Genomic DNA, 14,747 nt, shown 5'->3' with positions numbered 1-14,747 from the left:
ATACCTTTAGAAGGGTTTGTCCTCCCCATTCCCCCTTACCAGCTCTCCTCCCAGACCATCCCAGCTGCATTTGCTTAACAGCTGAAGAAGTTCATTGGAACCTAGCCTCAAAATGCACCTACTAGTAGCTAGGAAGGGCTGGCAGCTGGGCAGTTCTACAAAAACAAGGTTCAAGTCACAGAAGCAAAACACTCCTCTCTCTCCATGATGTTAAAACCTGGTCCATTAAGATTCATTGGCTGTAAGCATCCTTAGGTAGGAACCCCACTCTGTGCACATCCCATTCATTTTAAAATAGGATACTGGCCTGAACAGATTAAAGCCAGATCAAGCTGTGTTAGTCTGTGGCAGGAGAGAAGAGCCAGAACCCAGGAGCACCTCAATGACTAGCAGAATTTGTGGCTTGTGTGAGTTGCGGCCCACTTCTTCCTCAATGCCCACCACGAAGATTAAAACCAGCTACCCGAATGTATTATTGACCGTATATTTGGAACTAAGTCTCAGTTTCTCACCCTTTCAAGTCACCTATGGTTCCACCGAGAGAGGCAGCAAGTCCAAAGGGGGCCTCCTCAGAGTCCTTTCAGGCTGCGGCGACAGAACGTGCCTGAGTTCAGCGGCACCTTCAAGGCGGAAAAGGTCTGGAGCCGGGCACGGCCTCGGGGGGAACTGTGCTCCCAGCCAGGACCGCTCTGCTGGGGCTCTCTAGGGGCCCCGGGACCCAAGCGCCGTCCTTGGAGGGCTGCTGCACAACTCACCTTTCCAAGGAAGACCCCCAGCCCCCCCCCCAGCACACAAAGGGGTTCAAGCCAGTCGCTGCCTCGCGGGCTTCGGGGGGAACTGGGGGCCCCGACCTGCCCTGCCCCCTCCCCTCCCCTCCCCTCCCACCCCACCCCCCAGGCCCCCGCCCTCCGGCGGCGCAGCACGGGCGCGGGACAAAGCGGCGACCCCTCCCCCTCCCCCTCCCCCTGCCGTGAGGCGCGTGAGGGGAGAGGGGGAGGGGCGGGCGGGCTGACTGACCTTCTTGCAGTGCTTGCCGAGCCAGGCGCGGGCGGCGTCGAGCTGCGCGACGGTCTCGGGGCTCTCCCAGAACTTGGCGGCGGGGCCCCCGTCCTTGCGCCGCGACACCGACGAGGGGCTGGCGGAGGAGGAGGAGGCCGAGCCCGCCGACCCGGGGCCCCCGACGCCCCCGCCCGCTCCGGCCACGGCCCCGGTCGCCGATCCCGCCGCCGCCGCCGCCGCCATGGTGGTCCCGCCGGGCCTTCCGCGCCGCCGCCGCCTCCGCCACCGCCGCCGGGGCCCTACGCCGCCCACTCTCCTGGCCCCGCGCATGCGCAGAGCCCGCGGGAGGCCGCGGCGGCTGCCACACCGCCGCCAATCGCCGCGCGCACGCGCAGGGAAGAGCTCCCCTCCAGACAGGCCGACGCGCTCGCCTCACGCCGCCTTCCCCGCCCGCGCGCGCGGCCCGCCGGCTCCTCTCGCTGGCTTGGAGGCGGCGGGGCGGTGCGGCGCCTGCGCGCCAGGCGCCCGCCGCCTCCGTCGGGCCCGCCCCCGCCGCCTACTGCGCATGGGCCGCACGTCCAGCCCGGGCCGTTTGCGCCTGCGCCAATCGCCTTGGTCCGTTTCCTCCTCGCCTCCCCCTCCCCGCGCACACCGCGGACCCTTCTCGGGCGCGCATGCGCCTTGCGTCCGCTCCGGCTCCTGCCCCTGGGCAGCCCCCCTTTCCCTTTGGCTCCGCAAAGGGCCTCCTGGTCCCCCGCCCGGCCGGAGCAGGAATGCAGGCGTGGCTTGGCCGCTCCTGTCTGCCCGAGACCCCCCCTGTGAAAGTGTCCCTGCAGCTCTCCTGGGAACGGAGGCCACTGCCCATTGACTTTCTCCCCTTTCTCACAACGAACCTGTGAGGTAGGCCATGGCCAACCACCTCTGCTTCTCACTTGCCATGGAAGCGTCTCTTTGGGGTCACCAAAAATTGGCAGCAGCTGGATGGAACCGCACACATGTGCAGGTTTCCAAGAAGAAATAAAAAGCAGTGATATTCAACACAACTGCAGCTACGCAAGATCACGGAGCTCCATTCTGGAAGATGTCATTGTGTGTCCTCTGGCACTCGGCCTGCGATCCCCCCTCCCTCTCCTGCAGAGCCCCTCTAATCCTAGATCCCAGGAGAGCATGAATCGGTGCTAAAGGGCAGAACGGAAATCTAATAAAAAAAATAATCCCAGGGTCCTAAAGGTAGAACCCTTGAGTTGGGTTAGAAGGTAACGAAGGCAACGGAGTACTAGCCAGGCTCCCAGCCAGTGGCAGCATCCTTTGGGTCCAACCAGCAAATGAAGATCCAGGGCAGCATTCTGCTACCCATCTTGAAATCCCCACTCTATCCAAGGTCAGGCGCTCTCTTCAGCTACCTCACAAGGCTGCTTGTTTGCTTAACATCCACCCCTAGGATCTGTCTTTGTGAAGACAGCTTCAAACTTCCTTTTACAGACCAGCCCTCCTTCCCACCTCTAATCCGGGCCTCTCGAGGGGAACCACCTTCCTTTCTTCAGGGAACCGCTCTGCAAGGCAGGCTGTCTGTAACCTGAGAAGTCTCGACCCTTTGCTGGCTTTTTGCACAGCTCTTCACCAAAGCATCCCCAGTATGCCGTTTGGTGATTATTCCACAGCCTTTGCCAAAGAAAGGTCATTGTAAACAGCCCACACAGGAACACAGCCAGCAAGCACTCCCATTTTAGTGAGGGTAACCTGGGAGCCTTCCTTGGCTGCCTTCGCAGGAGGGTGTTGTTTTATTTTTCTCCTATAACAAAAATGCCACAGGCAATTTGCATATTCTATGTTGAAAATGTTAGGAATCATCTTCCTCCTGACAGCGACACAGTTCAAAATGCAGAAAGCAAAGGCAGCAGTAGGTGGTCTGGGCAAAACTGAACAAAAATGGTGTTTTAATTGACAGTCAGTGAGCCTCGTAAGTGCCGTGGGCTGGAATTCCAGGTGGGAAAAAGGACAAGTAGGACTGCATAAATTCGGCAGCGACCCTGTTTGTCATGGTTAAATTTAATTAGAAAGCCAAAAAGGGAAACAAAAAACCAACCTGACAAGTGAGGAACTTAAAGGTTGAGCTGCAGGAAAAAAATGATCTTTAAAATAGAAATGTTTATTGTAATTAGGTGCACATAATAAAAACTGAAAAAAAATCTTCATTCTACAAGCCATAGTAATATATGGAACATATGAGGAAGTCAGACCAAACATGGTTCGATCCCTGCAAAAGGGTGGCAAAGTCAACTACTGCCCATGCGGGGGCTTCTCTAATGGGGGCCCCATCTCGTGGAACGGCCTGCGGGAGGCCAGAAAGACTTCTCTCCTGGCTTTCAACAATGCACCCAAAATGGAATGGTTCAAGCAGGCTTTTCCACACAGGTGATAGGATATGTGAGCCCCACATCCCCCCCCCCTCATTCAGATATGCCCACTCTATGGGATTGCAGTCAAAATGTTATCAGGATTTATCAAATGTTCATTTGTAGTTGATGTTACAGTTATTGCTGATGATGCAGTTATAGAACTTCTATTCTGTCACTCGGTTCATGTTGTCAACTGCCCTGAGCCAAAAGGGAAGGCGGTATATAAATGCAATCAATCATAGCTCTGTCACAAAAGGCTTCCAAAGTTACTTGGATGAATTACTGGGGACTGTGGTTTGTAGTAGGGTTGTGCGCTCCGGCGTGTTTTGGCGAGCACTGAAGCCCAAGGCTGGCCATCTCGGGCTTTGGTGCTCGCCAAAGTGGCCTAAGCGTGCTCAAGCGCACAACCCTAGTTTGTAGTGCTGCGTATAGTTTGCTGTGAGCTAGCTCCTGTTGTGTAACTTTGTGTTATTTAAGGTGTTAACACTTCTACTTTCAGTTCTGTTTTCAGACTTCCGGTTGGACCTACAACCCAAATTCTATTGCTGTGTTTGGGTGTCCCATCCTGTGGGACTGTTCTGACCTGCTCTGTGTCACCTGCCTTGAGTGCCAGTGAGAAAAGCAGGACAGAAGGAGCCTAGAAAATAAACACAAATCCAATGAAGTGTTGCAAGGACACAAATGACCATCCAGGAGAAGGCGCCAGCTGTTCTGCCAGTTTTTATTATATATATTGGAAAGATAAATGAAAATATCCATGGAACGAACAGGATTTTACATCATGATTTGTCACATCTCGTCAACAATTACACGTTCTATAAGGCCCAGAGAACGTGATTCATGGTCAGAAAGTTGGTGATTTTAAAATTACATTTCAAAACTAAAAACCATGAGAAACTAGGAGGGGAAACATCCACCTTCCCTTATAGGCATGTCCTGAATGCTCATCCACCCCAACTGCCCCCTCCTTGCTTTCAGTGGCATGGTGGGGGGACCCCGGGGTCCACATAAGCACGTTTTCCCCACCAGTGGCCAATGCCTATTCCCAAGTGGGCTTAAAAGCCCATGAGGATGAGACGCTCAGCCAACTGGCACCCTTTTGTCACCTGAGGAACGGACTTCTAGCCGCTTCCTCGCCTTCCCCTCCTGCTTGGCCTCCATTCTCCATGAAGTCTCTCAGCCTCTTTGTTGCTCCCTCTCGGGGGTTTCCTTGAGCTGCTGCACCTGGAGCAGCAGCACCAGACCTTCTTGCCAGTCAGGCACAGGAGTTCTTCTTGTCCAGAATAAACCTGCAAGTATCAGCCTTCCTGGGGGGGGGGGGGCTCCCCTCTTCCCCCACACGCAGCTCTCTACGCGTGACCTCTGCTGTCTGTCTGCCCTCACTGCTCTGAAAAGCTCCAAGTTCACAGCTGGACTTCCCCTGGGTGTGCAGTGGTGCTTTCTGCTGCCATGACTTGGCTAGGTCAGCTCACCTGGCAGGCTCTCTAGCGGATGGGTGCAGATCTACCAGACATTGTGGGGGCCCCAAACTCATCTGTTGTTGATAAGGCTCGGTGTGGCGCGGTGCTGGCTAGCAAAATCTTCCTGATGCTCCTGCCAGATGGACTGAAGCGACTCCTCGGGATGAGACGGGTCAAAAGCTACCCTGTTAGTCCTCACATCCGGATCGTCTCCAGAGTCCCTCTGCTGACCGACTCTTGCCTTCTTCCCCAAAGCTTCGCCCGGCGGCTCCTGAAGCTCTCGATACTCTTGGTCAGAAAGGGGGAAAGCACGGCGTTCCCACGGCTGGATGTTCTAAGACAACAGAGAGGACAGAAAGCTTCATTTAAACACCTCTATACTGCGGCATCTCCCGGAGCACAGAAAGCTGCTGTGCGAGAGCCAACGTGGTGTAATGGTTAGACTAGGATCTTGGAGATCAGGTTCGAGTCCCCACTCTGCCACGGAAGCTTTGGGCCAGCTGCACGTTCTCAGCTTAACCTACCTCACAGGGTTGTTGTGAGGATAAAATGGAGGGGAAGAACAATGGAAGCCACTTTGAGGCTCTACAGGGATGAAAGGCAGAGTGTAAATGAAGTAAATAAACAGTTTCCGGTGGGGGCTGCTATATTTTGTACCCTTCAGGAGAAACGAAAGGCATGCCCCGCCGCACAGGAGCCAGCATGCTGGACAAGAAAGACAACACAGGCGCACACATCCTGCTGCTCTCTATGGCAGGGGTCCCCATACGAGGCCCAATGACTCCTTGGCTGACCGGCCATGGCGGTTCTTTGACCCTCAAGTCACAGCTGACTTATGGCAGCCCCACAGGGCTTCTAGGGCCAGGGGCCTTCAGAGATGGCTGGCCATGTCATCATGACCGGAGGCCTCCCTCCAAGCGCTAGCCAGGGCTGGCCCTGCTTGGCTTCTAAGATCTGACTAGAACAGGCTAGTGTGGGCCATCCAGGTCTGGACAGATAGGCTGCATCCTCCTACAAGGAGCTCCACGGTGTGACTGAAGGTCAGTTAAGGTAGCCACTGTGAGGCTGGCTGCGGCAACCTCACCTGGACATCGTCCTCTGTTTCTGTGAGGGAGACCCCTGGGTCTTCGCTGAACGGCAGGCTTCCTCTGCTCCGGCCCTTGATGAGGAGAGGCTGCAGGAAGCTAAGAAGCTCTGGGCTGAAAGATCCCATGGGAGAGAGATAGGCAAGGTGATGAGGCAGAGCGTCCAGGGAGACCGGCTGAGGTAGGCAACGGCCGTCTGCTTTGTTGGAGACCCTGAAACAAAACACAGAACAGAATGGCCTTGTGAGTCGTGCATTCAGAGGATGCCCTGGGTCACAACAGGCAGAGGCAACAGCAGTGTCTGTTCAGAGCCCCCTCACCCACACAGCCATGGGCCCTTGTCAGAAAAGCCTGTTTTCTGCACACAACAGTGACAAGCCATTGGGAGTCCGCCTCAGACTGGGCCTTAAATCTACGCTCATTCCCTGGATATGAAATGAGGAACTGATGTGGAAATCCCACAGAGGCAGAGAAGGAAAATCCACACAGTCCAGGCCAGACAGGAAGCAGAGACTGCAAACATGAGAGCCCTGCTGGGTCAGATCAGAGGCTCTCCTCGTCCAGGATTCCACTTCAGGCAGCGACCCCCCTCCCAGTTCCTTTGGAAGGCCAATATGCAGGGTAAAGAGACCAAGGCTTTCCCTAGATGCTGCCTCCTAGCAGTTTTACTGCACTTATATATGGAGGTTCTCTTTACTCACTATGGACCTCTCCTCCATGGCTCTGTCAAGCTCTGTTTTAAAGCCAGGTACCATCCCTACATCCTTGGGACAACACTGAACTCTCTTCCCCTCTCTCTTCCAAAGACATGGGCTCTGGGGGAAATGGCTCAGAGACTTAGGAAGGGTGGGTTCTCAGCCCCTTCTCCTACTGGCTGCCATGAGGCAGAGGGGGCTGGATTAGGTGGCCCATATGGCCTCTTTCAACTGTATGATTCTAAATGCTACAAAATACAGAGGGAAGGCACCGGGGTTCCACCTGATTCGAAATTAGGGAAATGCCACAACCACTCAGCCATGGCTGTCTGGCAACCATCTCCAACAAAGATTTGCCCATAAATCCAGGACCAAAACCACTGGCCAATACCATCACTGGAAAGGAAAGCTAGCCTGCACCACAGAGCTACCTGTTTCCTCGCCTGTGGGACGTAGCTCCTGCCCAGGAATCCCAGCGGACTCGTTCCAGCTCTTCAAACATTTGATGATGGGCCAGGTATGCTTCATCAGAAGTGTCTTCCAGCTAAGACGAAAGAGCGTTATCATCTCTGGGCATTCTAAAGAGCCAAAGTGGTTACAGACTGGGGCTAAAAGCTTCCTGGGCTTAGGGCAATGACCTCCACTGCACCCTGCAGGAGTAAAGGTCAGTGCTGAATGACCAGTTTCCCGCCCCCACCTCCCCCTTAAGAGCCAGGAGCAAACTGATGGAGAAAAAAGACAACTTTATCACATTTGAAACCATTAAGAAAATTGTCTCAGAGCTTTATCAGCAAAGGCGCAAGTTATGTATTCCTCCCCAAGGAACACTCTGCGGCTTCCATCTTTCGAGGGACTAGTGATTATCTTCCCACACCTTCCCCCTCCTCCTTGCTTGCCAAAAGGATTACTCCTGGGGAGTCATGTGCAGACAGAGAGCTGCGGGGGGGGGGAGGAGGGGGGGCAGGGCTGCAGTAGGCAAGAGTCAAAATTGCTCCCTTGCCCTATTCCATTTGAAGAAGAGAAGGGCTGTTTTGTTTTTTTATCCTCCACGTTTCACCACCCCAAAGAGTCCCAAAGTACAAACACCTTTTCCTTCCTCTCCCCACATCAGGCACTCTGTGAGATAGGCGGGGCTGAGACAGACAGGGAGGGGCGATATAAGATAAACGAGCGAGCTGTGAAAGAACAGCTCTAAGAGAACTCGAACTAGCCCAAGGTCACCCAGCTGGCTGCATGTAGAGGAGTGTTGAATCAAGCCCAGTGGTCCAGAAGGGGACTATCCCCTTTCCCAACTTCAGACTCGGGCAGATCTCATTGCCACAGGCATGGAGGCTGAAAAGGACTGAAAGGAATGCAGACACACACGGGGGGGATGTGCATGCCTCCTGCTGCTGCTTTGCAGGATTCAAGCTAGCATTTGTAGAATGTGCAAAGCTGGCAACTCAGAAGTAATTTTTCACACTACACATTTTGTACTTCTGCAAGAGTGTCCACGTTGGTTGGTTGAGGTCACAAAATGACACCAGATGTCAAAGCAATGTCCACCACATGGACAGCAAATGCAAAGTTGCAGGCACAGGAGCCCACATGAAGCCGGCAATCCTAATAAAAAGAAAAAATGCTCAAATGAAGATACGAGAGCCTACCTCTGGGCCTGCTTCTCCTGAGGCCTCCAGTGCTTTGGGATCCACCATTCTCCAGCTGCAAAACAACCACCTGAGTTTAGGGCAAGCCGTGCACAGGGTGCTTTCCAACCAGTCTGTTCCCCAAGACAAGTACCTGGTGGGTGTTACGGGCTGATCAGACATCTTGGCCCCAGGTAAACTCACCATCACCAATCACGGCAACTCTGCCTGCCTTCTGCCTGGAAGCCCCTCATTTTAAGGGGCAGAACTGGCTGTTCATAGAGCACACAAATCTAGCCAGACCACAGCTGCAGGAAGTCAGAGGCTCCCTTTATAGCTTATCATCCCATGACTTAGAGGGGGTACCAAAGGTCTCAGTCCCCCAGAGGAGATTACAGCACACACAGCAGCCAAAAGGGCTTCCACCAGCCACTTTTCATGCTGTCGTGAGCCTTTGCAAGGCAGCAGCTTGGGCCTTCTCATTCATCACATACAATACAGAAACAATGCATTAACTGCAGTGAGACAAGGGAGAACGAAGCACTGGCCATACTGTGAATGTTCTGACACCTGAGGAGGGCACCTAGGACTCATTTGGGTTTGGAAGCAGCACTGTTTTTTGTTTTTTGTTTATTATTCTGACCCTCAACCCCAACAGGGAACTTAATTTGCCAATGTATTTGTAAAAGGAGGCGTCCGTGCTTTTATTCCATATGCACTCCCCCTCTTCATTGTTCCTCCTGTATTTTCTTGGCCGTTTCTACAACTGTGCTCATCAGCTGGACTCTAGCTTGTTTCAGTTTGTCAAACCTAGCTGGACAAGGCTTTTTTGGCACACACGGCAGCCTCACTGGGCAGCGGCACAAACGTCCAAACGGAAGATGGCGGGGGTACTCCTTCCCCAACGGAGATGAAATCAGCAACTTATCTCCTGCTGCCAGGAGCGATGGAAAGAGTACCACCCAGTCACGGCTGCCAGCCCTTCTCTCGTCCACTGGGAAGCGACACTCTAGGTAAAGAAGCCCCTGTAGCTAGAGCCAAGCCACGGTGCTGGGATGGACCTCTGAAGCCTTACATGTCTAGAGGCAGGCATGGCTTAGGGACCACCTGCTCCCACTCGGCTCATCTTTGGCAGCTCTGCTTCGGGGGGCTCTGGCCTCTGACGCAAGATGGGTGGCAGCTTGAGAAAGGTCCTTCCCGTGTGTTTATGTATTTTTAACCTTTTCCCCATTATCCTGTTGTTGGGCCTTGGGAGCCCTGAGTGGAGCAGAAAGGCAGCTTCAATAAGTCTTGTGCTGATCATATTTTGAAGCCCTTCCGTGCCTCTCCTTTCTCCGGGACTCAGACAGGCAAAGGCATGATGCACTTCATGATCAGCCAGACCTCTGGTTCTGAACACATGGATGCTGCTCCACCGTGAGGCACAGTGAGAAAACAGCAATTGTGCCACTCTGAATCCCTATAAAGGAGAAGGGCAAGATAAAGTATCTCAGAGCAGCAGGAGAGCAGAATGGAGAAACCACACAGAGGAAAAGATACAACCCGGAGGGCCCTCAAGAGAAGTCCCAGTTGGGCTGGGAGATACCCTACCATTGATCTGGCTTCAGCATCAACCCAGACCTGTGCTTGAGTAGCAACATGTTCCTGAGTGTGATGTGCTGATCTTTTATTCTTGGCAACAGAGCTAATCCTCTCTCCTTATGAAAGGTGATGGGCTTATATGTAAATGGAGCCACCCCGGCTGCTTTGTGAAACTGGCAAGCCTTAAACTTCTCACATGCACCCACCTTGGTGTCAGGATCTCCTTATACTGTAGCTTTTCCACTCGTGTGGCTGCAGCCATGGACATCGGGATCACTATGCTATGGATGTCATAGGACGATTCCATTTTCTTCTTCTTTGCAGGCTGCTGGAACCACACAAATCATTAGAACGAATCCTATCAAAACACTTTCAAATTGTGTAACTATCTATTCCAACCCCAGTAATAGCAATAAGTTACTTTTTCCTTCCCTACCTCTGTGAGTCGACAGTGCCAAGCCCAATATAACAGCTTGAAACATTTTCTAAATCATCTCTTCTACGTAAAAACTTCTGCTGCATTTTTATATTGCTTTGTGCAACAGTGACTGCTAGTTGTTTTAGGCATGACGATGGAGAGGTGGCCTAAACATTTGCCAAACACCCCCACCCCCACCCCAAACAGAACAGTTGCTCTGAGTGAAACCATACGGGAGTGCAGAAAAGGGAGGGGGGGTCACAGCTGTATCCTAAAAGCATTTCCCTGCAGCAAGAGCCACCAATACAGGACTGGATGTGTCTGTTCAGCATGAGACCCTGGATGCTGTTCTAGCAGCTCAACTCTGGGCCCTGCCAGATTTCTTTCTTTCACAGTCTGCCTTTCTCACTTGGACTCAAGGCAGATGCACATGGATTTTCAGGCTCAGAGCTTAAGCCTTTTGAGCTGGACTGTGAAGTCTGCTAGGGAAAAGACGCAGAGCACAAAAAAGTTGAAAGGAACAGACAAGAAAGTAGGAATTAAGAACAAGCATGCATTCTCATTAAAGGACAAATTGAAAGTGATACAAAGCCAGCTTTGTGCCTTCTGAAAAGGGAAAAGTTTAATCTTGCCTTCAGAGTTGGGTTTTTTAAAAGTTAAATATATAAAGGTTGTATGGAACAAAAAATGGGCAGAAAACAATCATAGAATCATAGAATTGGAAAGGGGCCATACAGGCCATCTAGTCCAACCCCCTGCTCAACGCAGGATTAGCCCTAAGCATCCTAAAGCATCCAAGAAAAGTGTGTATCCAACCTTTGCTTGAAGATCTAAATCATTAAAAAAATATTCTTAGAGGCAAGCATTCACAAAAACTAAACTCCAATAAGGGGATGTGCTTGCAACAGGGTAGCAACCTTGAGGCTAAGAGAGCATCATTCTCAGCAGGGATGAAAGAATAAAAACACAGGAGCAGCACTAACCGGGAGCAAAGGTGAAACATCTAGGGAAACACCAGAAACAGAGATCCGGAAGATCCTCATTCTTCCACATGAAGCAGGAAATGAAAAGCAGAGAGGAAAGGGCCTGCCCACAGTGCAGGCAGGGAGCTGACCTTGCTGCCACACCCCAAAGCAAGGGCAACTTGAAGCAAGGATGCCCTCCACAAAGGGGAAATAAAATGATCCCTGAAAACAGCTCTGCACTCCTGCATCGCGCTCCGCAATACCAGATTGCCACGGCCTTTCTGCAGTTCTGCTTGCCAGGGAGGTCCATCTTCCAACTCACCGACGCAGAGCTGCCAGCAGCCATGGAACTGCCAGGGACATGGCTGAAGGGTGGGGCAGAAGTATTTTCTAGGCACACAGAGGAGGACATGGGATGCAAGTGACTGGGCTTGTGGGCCTGAGAGCTGGGAACCAGCGAGCTGCGACTGGCCGACCCTTTGAGCAGAGAACCTGTTAGAGGAACCCAGTGGAAATACACCTTAGTTAGTCAGGCACTCCTGCTTCCTGCCCCAACAACCAAGAGATGCTAGTTTGTAACATTTGGTGAGACATCACAGGGAAAGGGGACTTCCCTTCTTGTCAATGCTTTCCTAGAAGAAGCTGTTCTCAAAATAGGCAGGCAGGTGCTGCAAGCATGGTAAGGTAAAGGTGACCCTAAAATACCACACTTGCTGTTAGTGTGCTGCGGGTGCCCCATTATAGCCCTCAACGTCTTAAGGGGACATTAATATAAAATTATTAGCCACACGGAAAGGATAGGAGGGGGAAATTCTGTCTCTTACAGCATTACAACTGGTAGCCACTGGGTGAAGCAGATTCGTAACCGACTAAGAGAGGACAAAGCTAGCTTATGGGATTTCACCGCCTCAAGATGTAGTTAAGGCCGCTTGCCTGGATGGTGGTTCTCACAGCCACTGACAAGAGGAAGAAACCTTCATGCACAGATGCTTGACCGCCAGTGCCACAGACGGGCAACATGAGGCAGCCATTGCTTCAGCGAGCAGATCCTGGCCACTGGGTGGATCCTGGGTGGTCCCAGGCAGCCAAGGCCACCCTCTGATTTAGACGCACCCCACCCTCAGTCCCGTCTCTCCTCAAGACAAAGCAGCATCTTTTATGGAAAGTTTGTGACAGACCAAGCGGGACACACTTACCAGATTCAGAGAGAGAAGATGAACAACTGCTGGCAAAGTCTTTTATCCCCCAATGGGGCATCCTCAAAGTCTTGAGCTTATGGCTCAGCCTGTAGTCGTCCCTCAACAAGGCTTCAAAGTGTATATGAAGAGGTCTGCCTAGAGACAGAGAAGAAAGTGGCTTTGAGACACGCCTTACACAGCTGTGGCTGCCACTGCTCATAAGACCGCCTCTCTTTCCACTGCCCAAGGCCACTGAAACTAGTTAATTAATATCCTGAGTCCTTTTGACGGGGGAGTTCCGAGGACACGTTTGTCTCCCAACTCCCAACACTCTGGCCACTGACAGAAAACCCACCTGCATGCCAAACACCAGACACGTTATGTGCACTAACATCTGGCATAAGCAGGTCAGCTCTGGATAGGACTCGCATGGGAGGCCACCCAGGAAGTCCACGGTGAGTATGCAGAGGCAGGCAGCGGAAAACCACCTCTGCTCCTCTCTTGCCTTGACAACCCTACAACTTGGTATTTCCCATCCATCACCCCACAGAACCAGAAAGAACTGCAAGGAGTTTTAGAATCAGGCACACCTTAAGGTCAGCTCATGTCTCCTTGTGCCCTTGGAGCCTGGTGCCAGGCTGTGGGTGCAACAGATATGGAAACAGAAGCCGCTTCTCAGGGCTGCCTGATTCTTCAAGTTGGAGAAGGAGCTCTCCATTGGCACAGTGTTAGGACTGGTTATACAGGGGCCTACCTAGGAAAGTAGAAGTCAAAGACCCCACACTGGAGAGGACATGCGTTATTGCAGTCGCTGCTGATTCTCAGTATTGCCTAACAGGTCCGTCAGCCATTCCCCACAAGACTATTCTAGAATCCCTTTAAACTGCCTCATAATTGGATCACTGGCTGCTCAAGAATGATGAAATCAGAGTTCAGCAGCACCTTTCTCTGATTTTATTGTGCTACTTCAACATGGCTACCCATTTGAATCACGAATGATGGTTAGGGATGGGCACAAACCAGCTCATAAACTAAAATTTGGCACAACTTTGGGCTGGTTTGTGGTTTGCAAACTGAAGAGCTGCCATGAGATTCCAAGTAGAAAGAAGGGGTTTAAATGACTCTTCACGAAAAACAACTGAGCAGCAGGGAGCAGAAACCAAGGTCACAAAACTAATGAGCCAGTTCAGTTCATGAACCAACATATTGCTTTATGGTTCTGTCCGTGGTTCAGCCGCAAACTGAACTACAAGAATTCAGTTCACGCCCATCCCTACTGGCAATGTACCAGAGGACTTAAGCTCTTTCAAGACCCTTATTTGTTTTCTGCCAAAGGAAGCCACCAAAACAGGTTCCTCTAATTTTAAAATAAAGGTGTAAGCAAAGGTGCAAGTTCTGGAGGGAAGCAGCCTTGATCCAGGTACACCTCAGAAATGCCTTCCCACTTCCTCTTTTCCCTCTGGTCTCAGATATCACACAGTCCAGGACAAGAAGCCAGACTTCCTGTTCCTCCGCGCACATGACTATGAGATACGGAATCTCCTCATGAGCGGTGCCATGGCTTTGCCATGAAGTCTCACGTGAAAAAATCCAGCTTTCTTTCTAAACCTCTCTCAACTACCCTCTGCTTTGTTTGCTTTCTTCTCCCCCGGGTGTTTTGACTGACATTTCTATATAATATTTGAATTCTATGGAAGCTGCTTTGTGGAACCTCTTGGGATGGCAAAGCAACATGCAGCCTTTTCCAATGAGGCCAGCAGCCCTGCTGGCATCCTACTAACCTGAACAAGAGCTAGGCTCTTTCAGGGAACCCAGGACTGGGATCAGGGAAGGCGGGGCAATGTTTTTAAAATCAACTCTATTTGTAAGTGTCTCCCAGTCCCCAATGGACCAGTTCTCCCTTTTCAAGCAGTCCATTCTTGTGACCATCACAATATCCTCTGGTGGTGGATTCCAGAACGGAATTGCATGTTGAGTTAAAAGGTGCTTCCTTTTATTCCTCCTCAATCTATTGCACATCAAATGTGTCGAGTGCCCACATATAAATAAATAAATATTAGGGGTGCCAGCCTCCAGGAATGCAGAAAAGTCACCTCTAGATGCAGATCCTTCATTCTATAAGAGTGTAACTTTACTCACCATGAGAAAATGAAAGGATGGGATGGAAGCTGGAATCCAGCAGAGCAATACGGTCCTCCAGTGACATTGTTGCCGGGTCTATCGTCTGAACGGAGGTCTTACAGTCGCACAGGATGCAAGAGCTGGGGTGCTCACAGTTGCATTTTTGAGTAAGAGGCTTCGGTGGCTGGAACAAAAAAGATTGAAACAGCTACCTCAACTGA

At 51.8% G+C, this 14,747-nt stretch overlaps 2 protein-coding genes across 5 annotated transcripts in view; both read right to left on the bottom strand.

Annotated features, from left to right (window-relative positions):
- The window catches only part of SMARCC1 (SWI/SNF related BAF chromatin remodeling complex subunit C1), a 67,837-nt gene extending 66,332 nt beyond the window's left edge, over positions 1-1,505 (bottom strand). Inside the window, exon 1 of one of the 2 annotated variants that reach the window (XM_077304326.1) lies at positions 1,018-1,505. In XM_077304326.1, coding sequence (XP_077160441.1) covers positions 1,018-1,329 — 312 coding nt within the window. In that variant the 5' untranslated portion in view covers positions 1,330-1,505. The remainder of the gene's footprint in view (positions 1-1,017) is intronic. The other variant, XM_077304324.1, reaches the window with a different exon arrangement.
- Positions 1,506-4,105: 2,600 nt separating this feature from the next.
- LOC143820922 (KAT8 regulatory NSL complex subunit 1-like) overlaps positions 4,106-14,747 on the bottom strand; it is a 30,445-nt gene continuing 19,803 nt past the window's right edge. For 2 of the 3 annotated variants that reach the window (XM_077304338.1, XM_077304336.1), the window contains 8 exons: positions 14,545-14,710; positions 12,424-12,561; positions 11,550-11,719; positions 10,051-10,172; positions 8,285-8,339; positions 7,070-7,182; positions 5,943-6,156; positions 4,106-5,192 (listed from right to left, as the gene is read on the bottom strand). In XM_077304338.1, the coding sequence (XP_077160453.1) occupies positions 4,929-5,192; positions 5,943-6,156; positions 7,070-7,182; positions 8,285-8,339; positions 10,051-10,172; positions 11,550-11,719; positions 12,424-12,561; positions 14,545-14,710 (1,242 nt within the window). In that variant the 3' untranslated portion in view covers positions 4,106-4,928. The remainder of the gene's footprint in view (positions 5,193-5,942; positions 6,157-7,069; positions 7,183-8,284; positions 8,340-10,050; positions 10,173-11,549; positions 11,720-12,423; positions 12,562-14,544; positions 14,711-14,747) is intronic. The other variant, XM_077304337.1, reaches the window with a different exon arrangement.

Source organism: Paroedura picta, chromosome 11 (genome assembly GCF_049243985.1).
Source record: "Paroedura picta isolate Pp20150507F chromosome 11, Ppicta_v3.0, whole genome shotgun sequence".
NCBI lineage: Eukaryota > Metazoa > Chordata > Lepidosauria > Squamata > Gekkonidae > Paroedura > Paroedura picta.
This window is presented reverse-complemented; position numbering and strand designations above follow the sequence as displayed.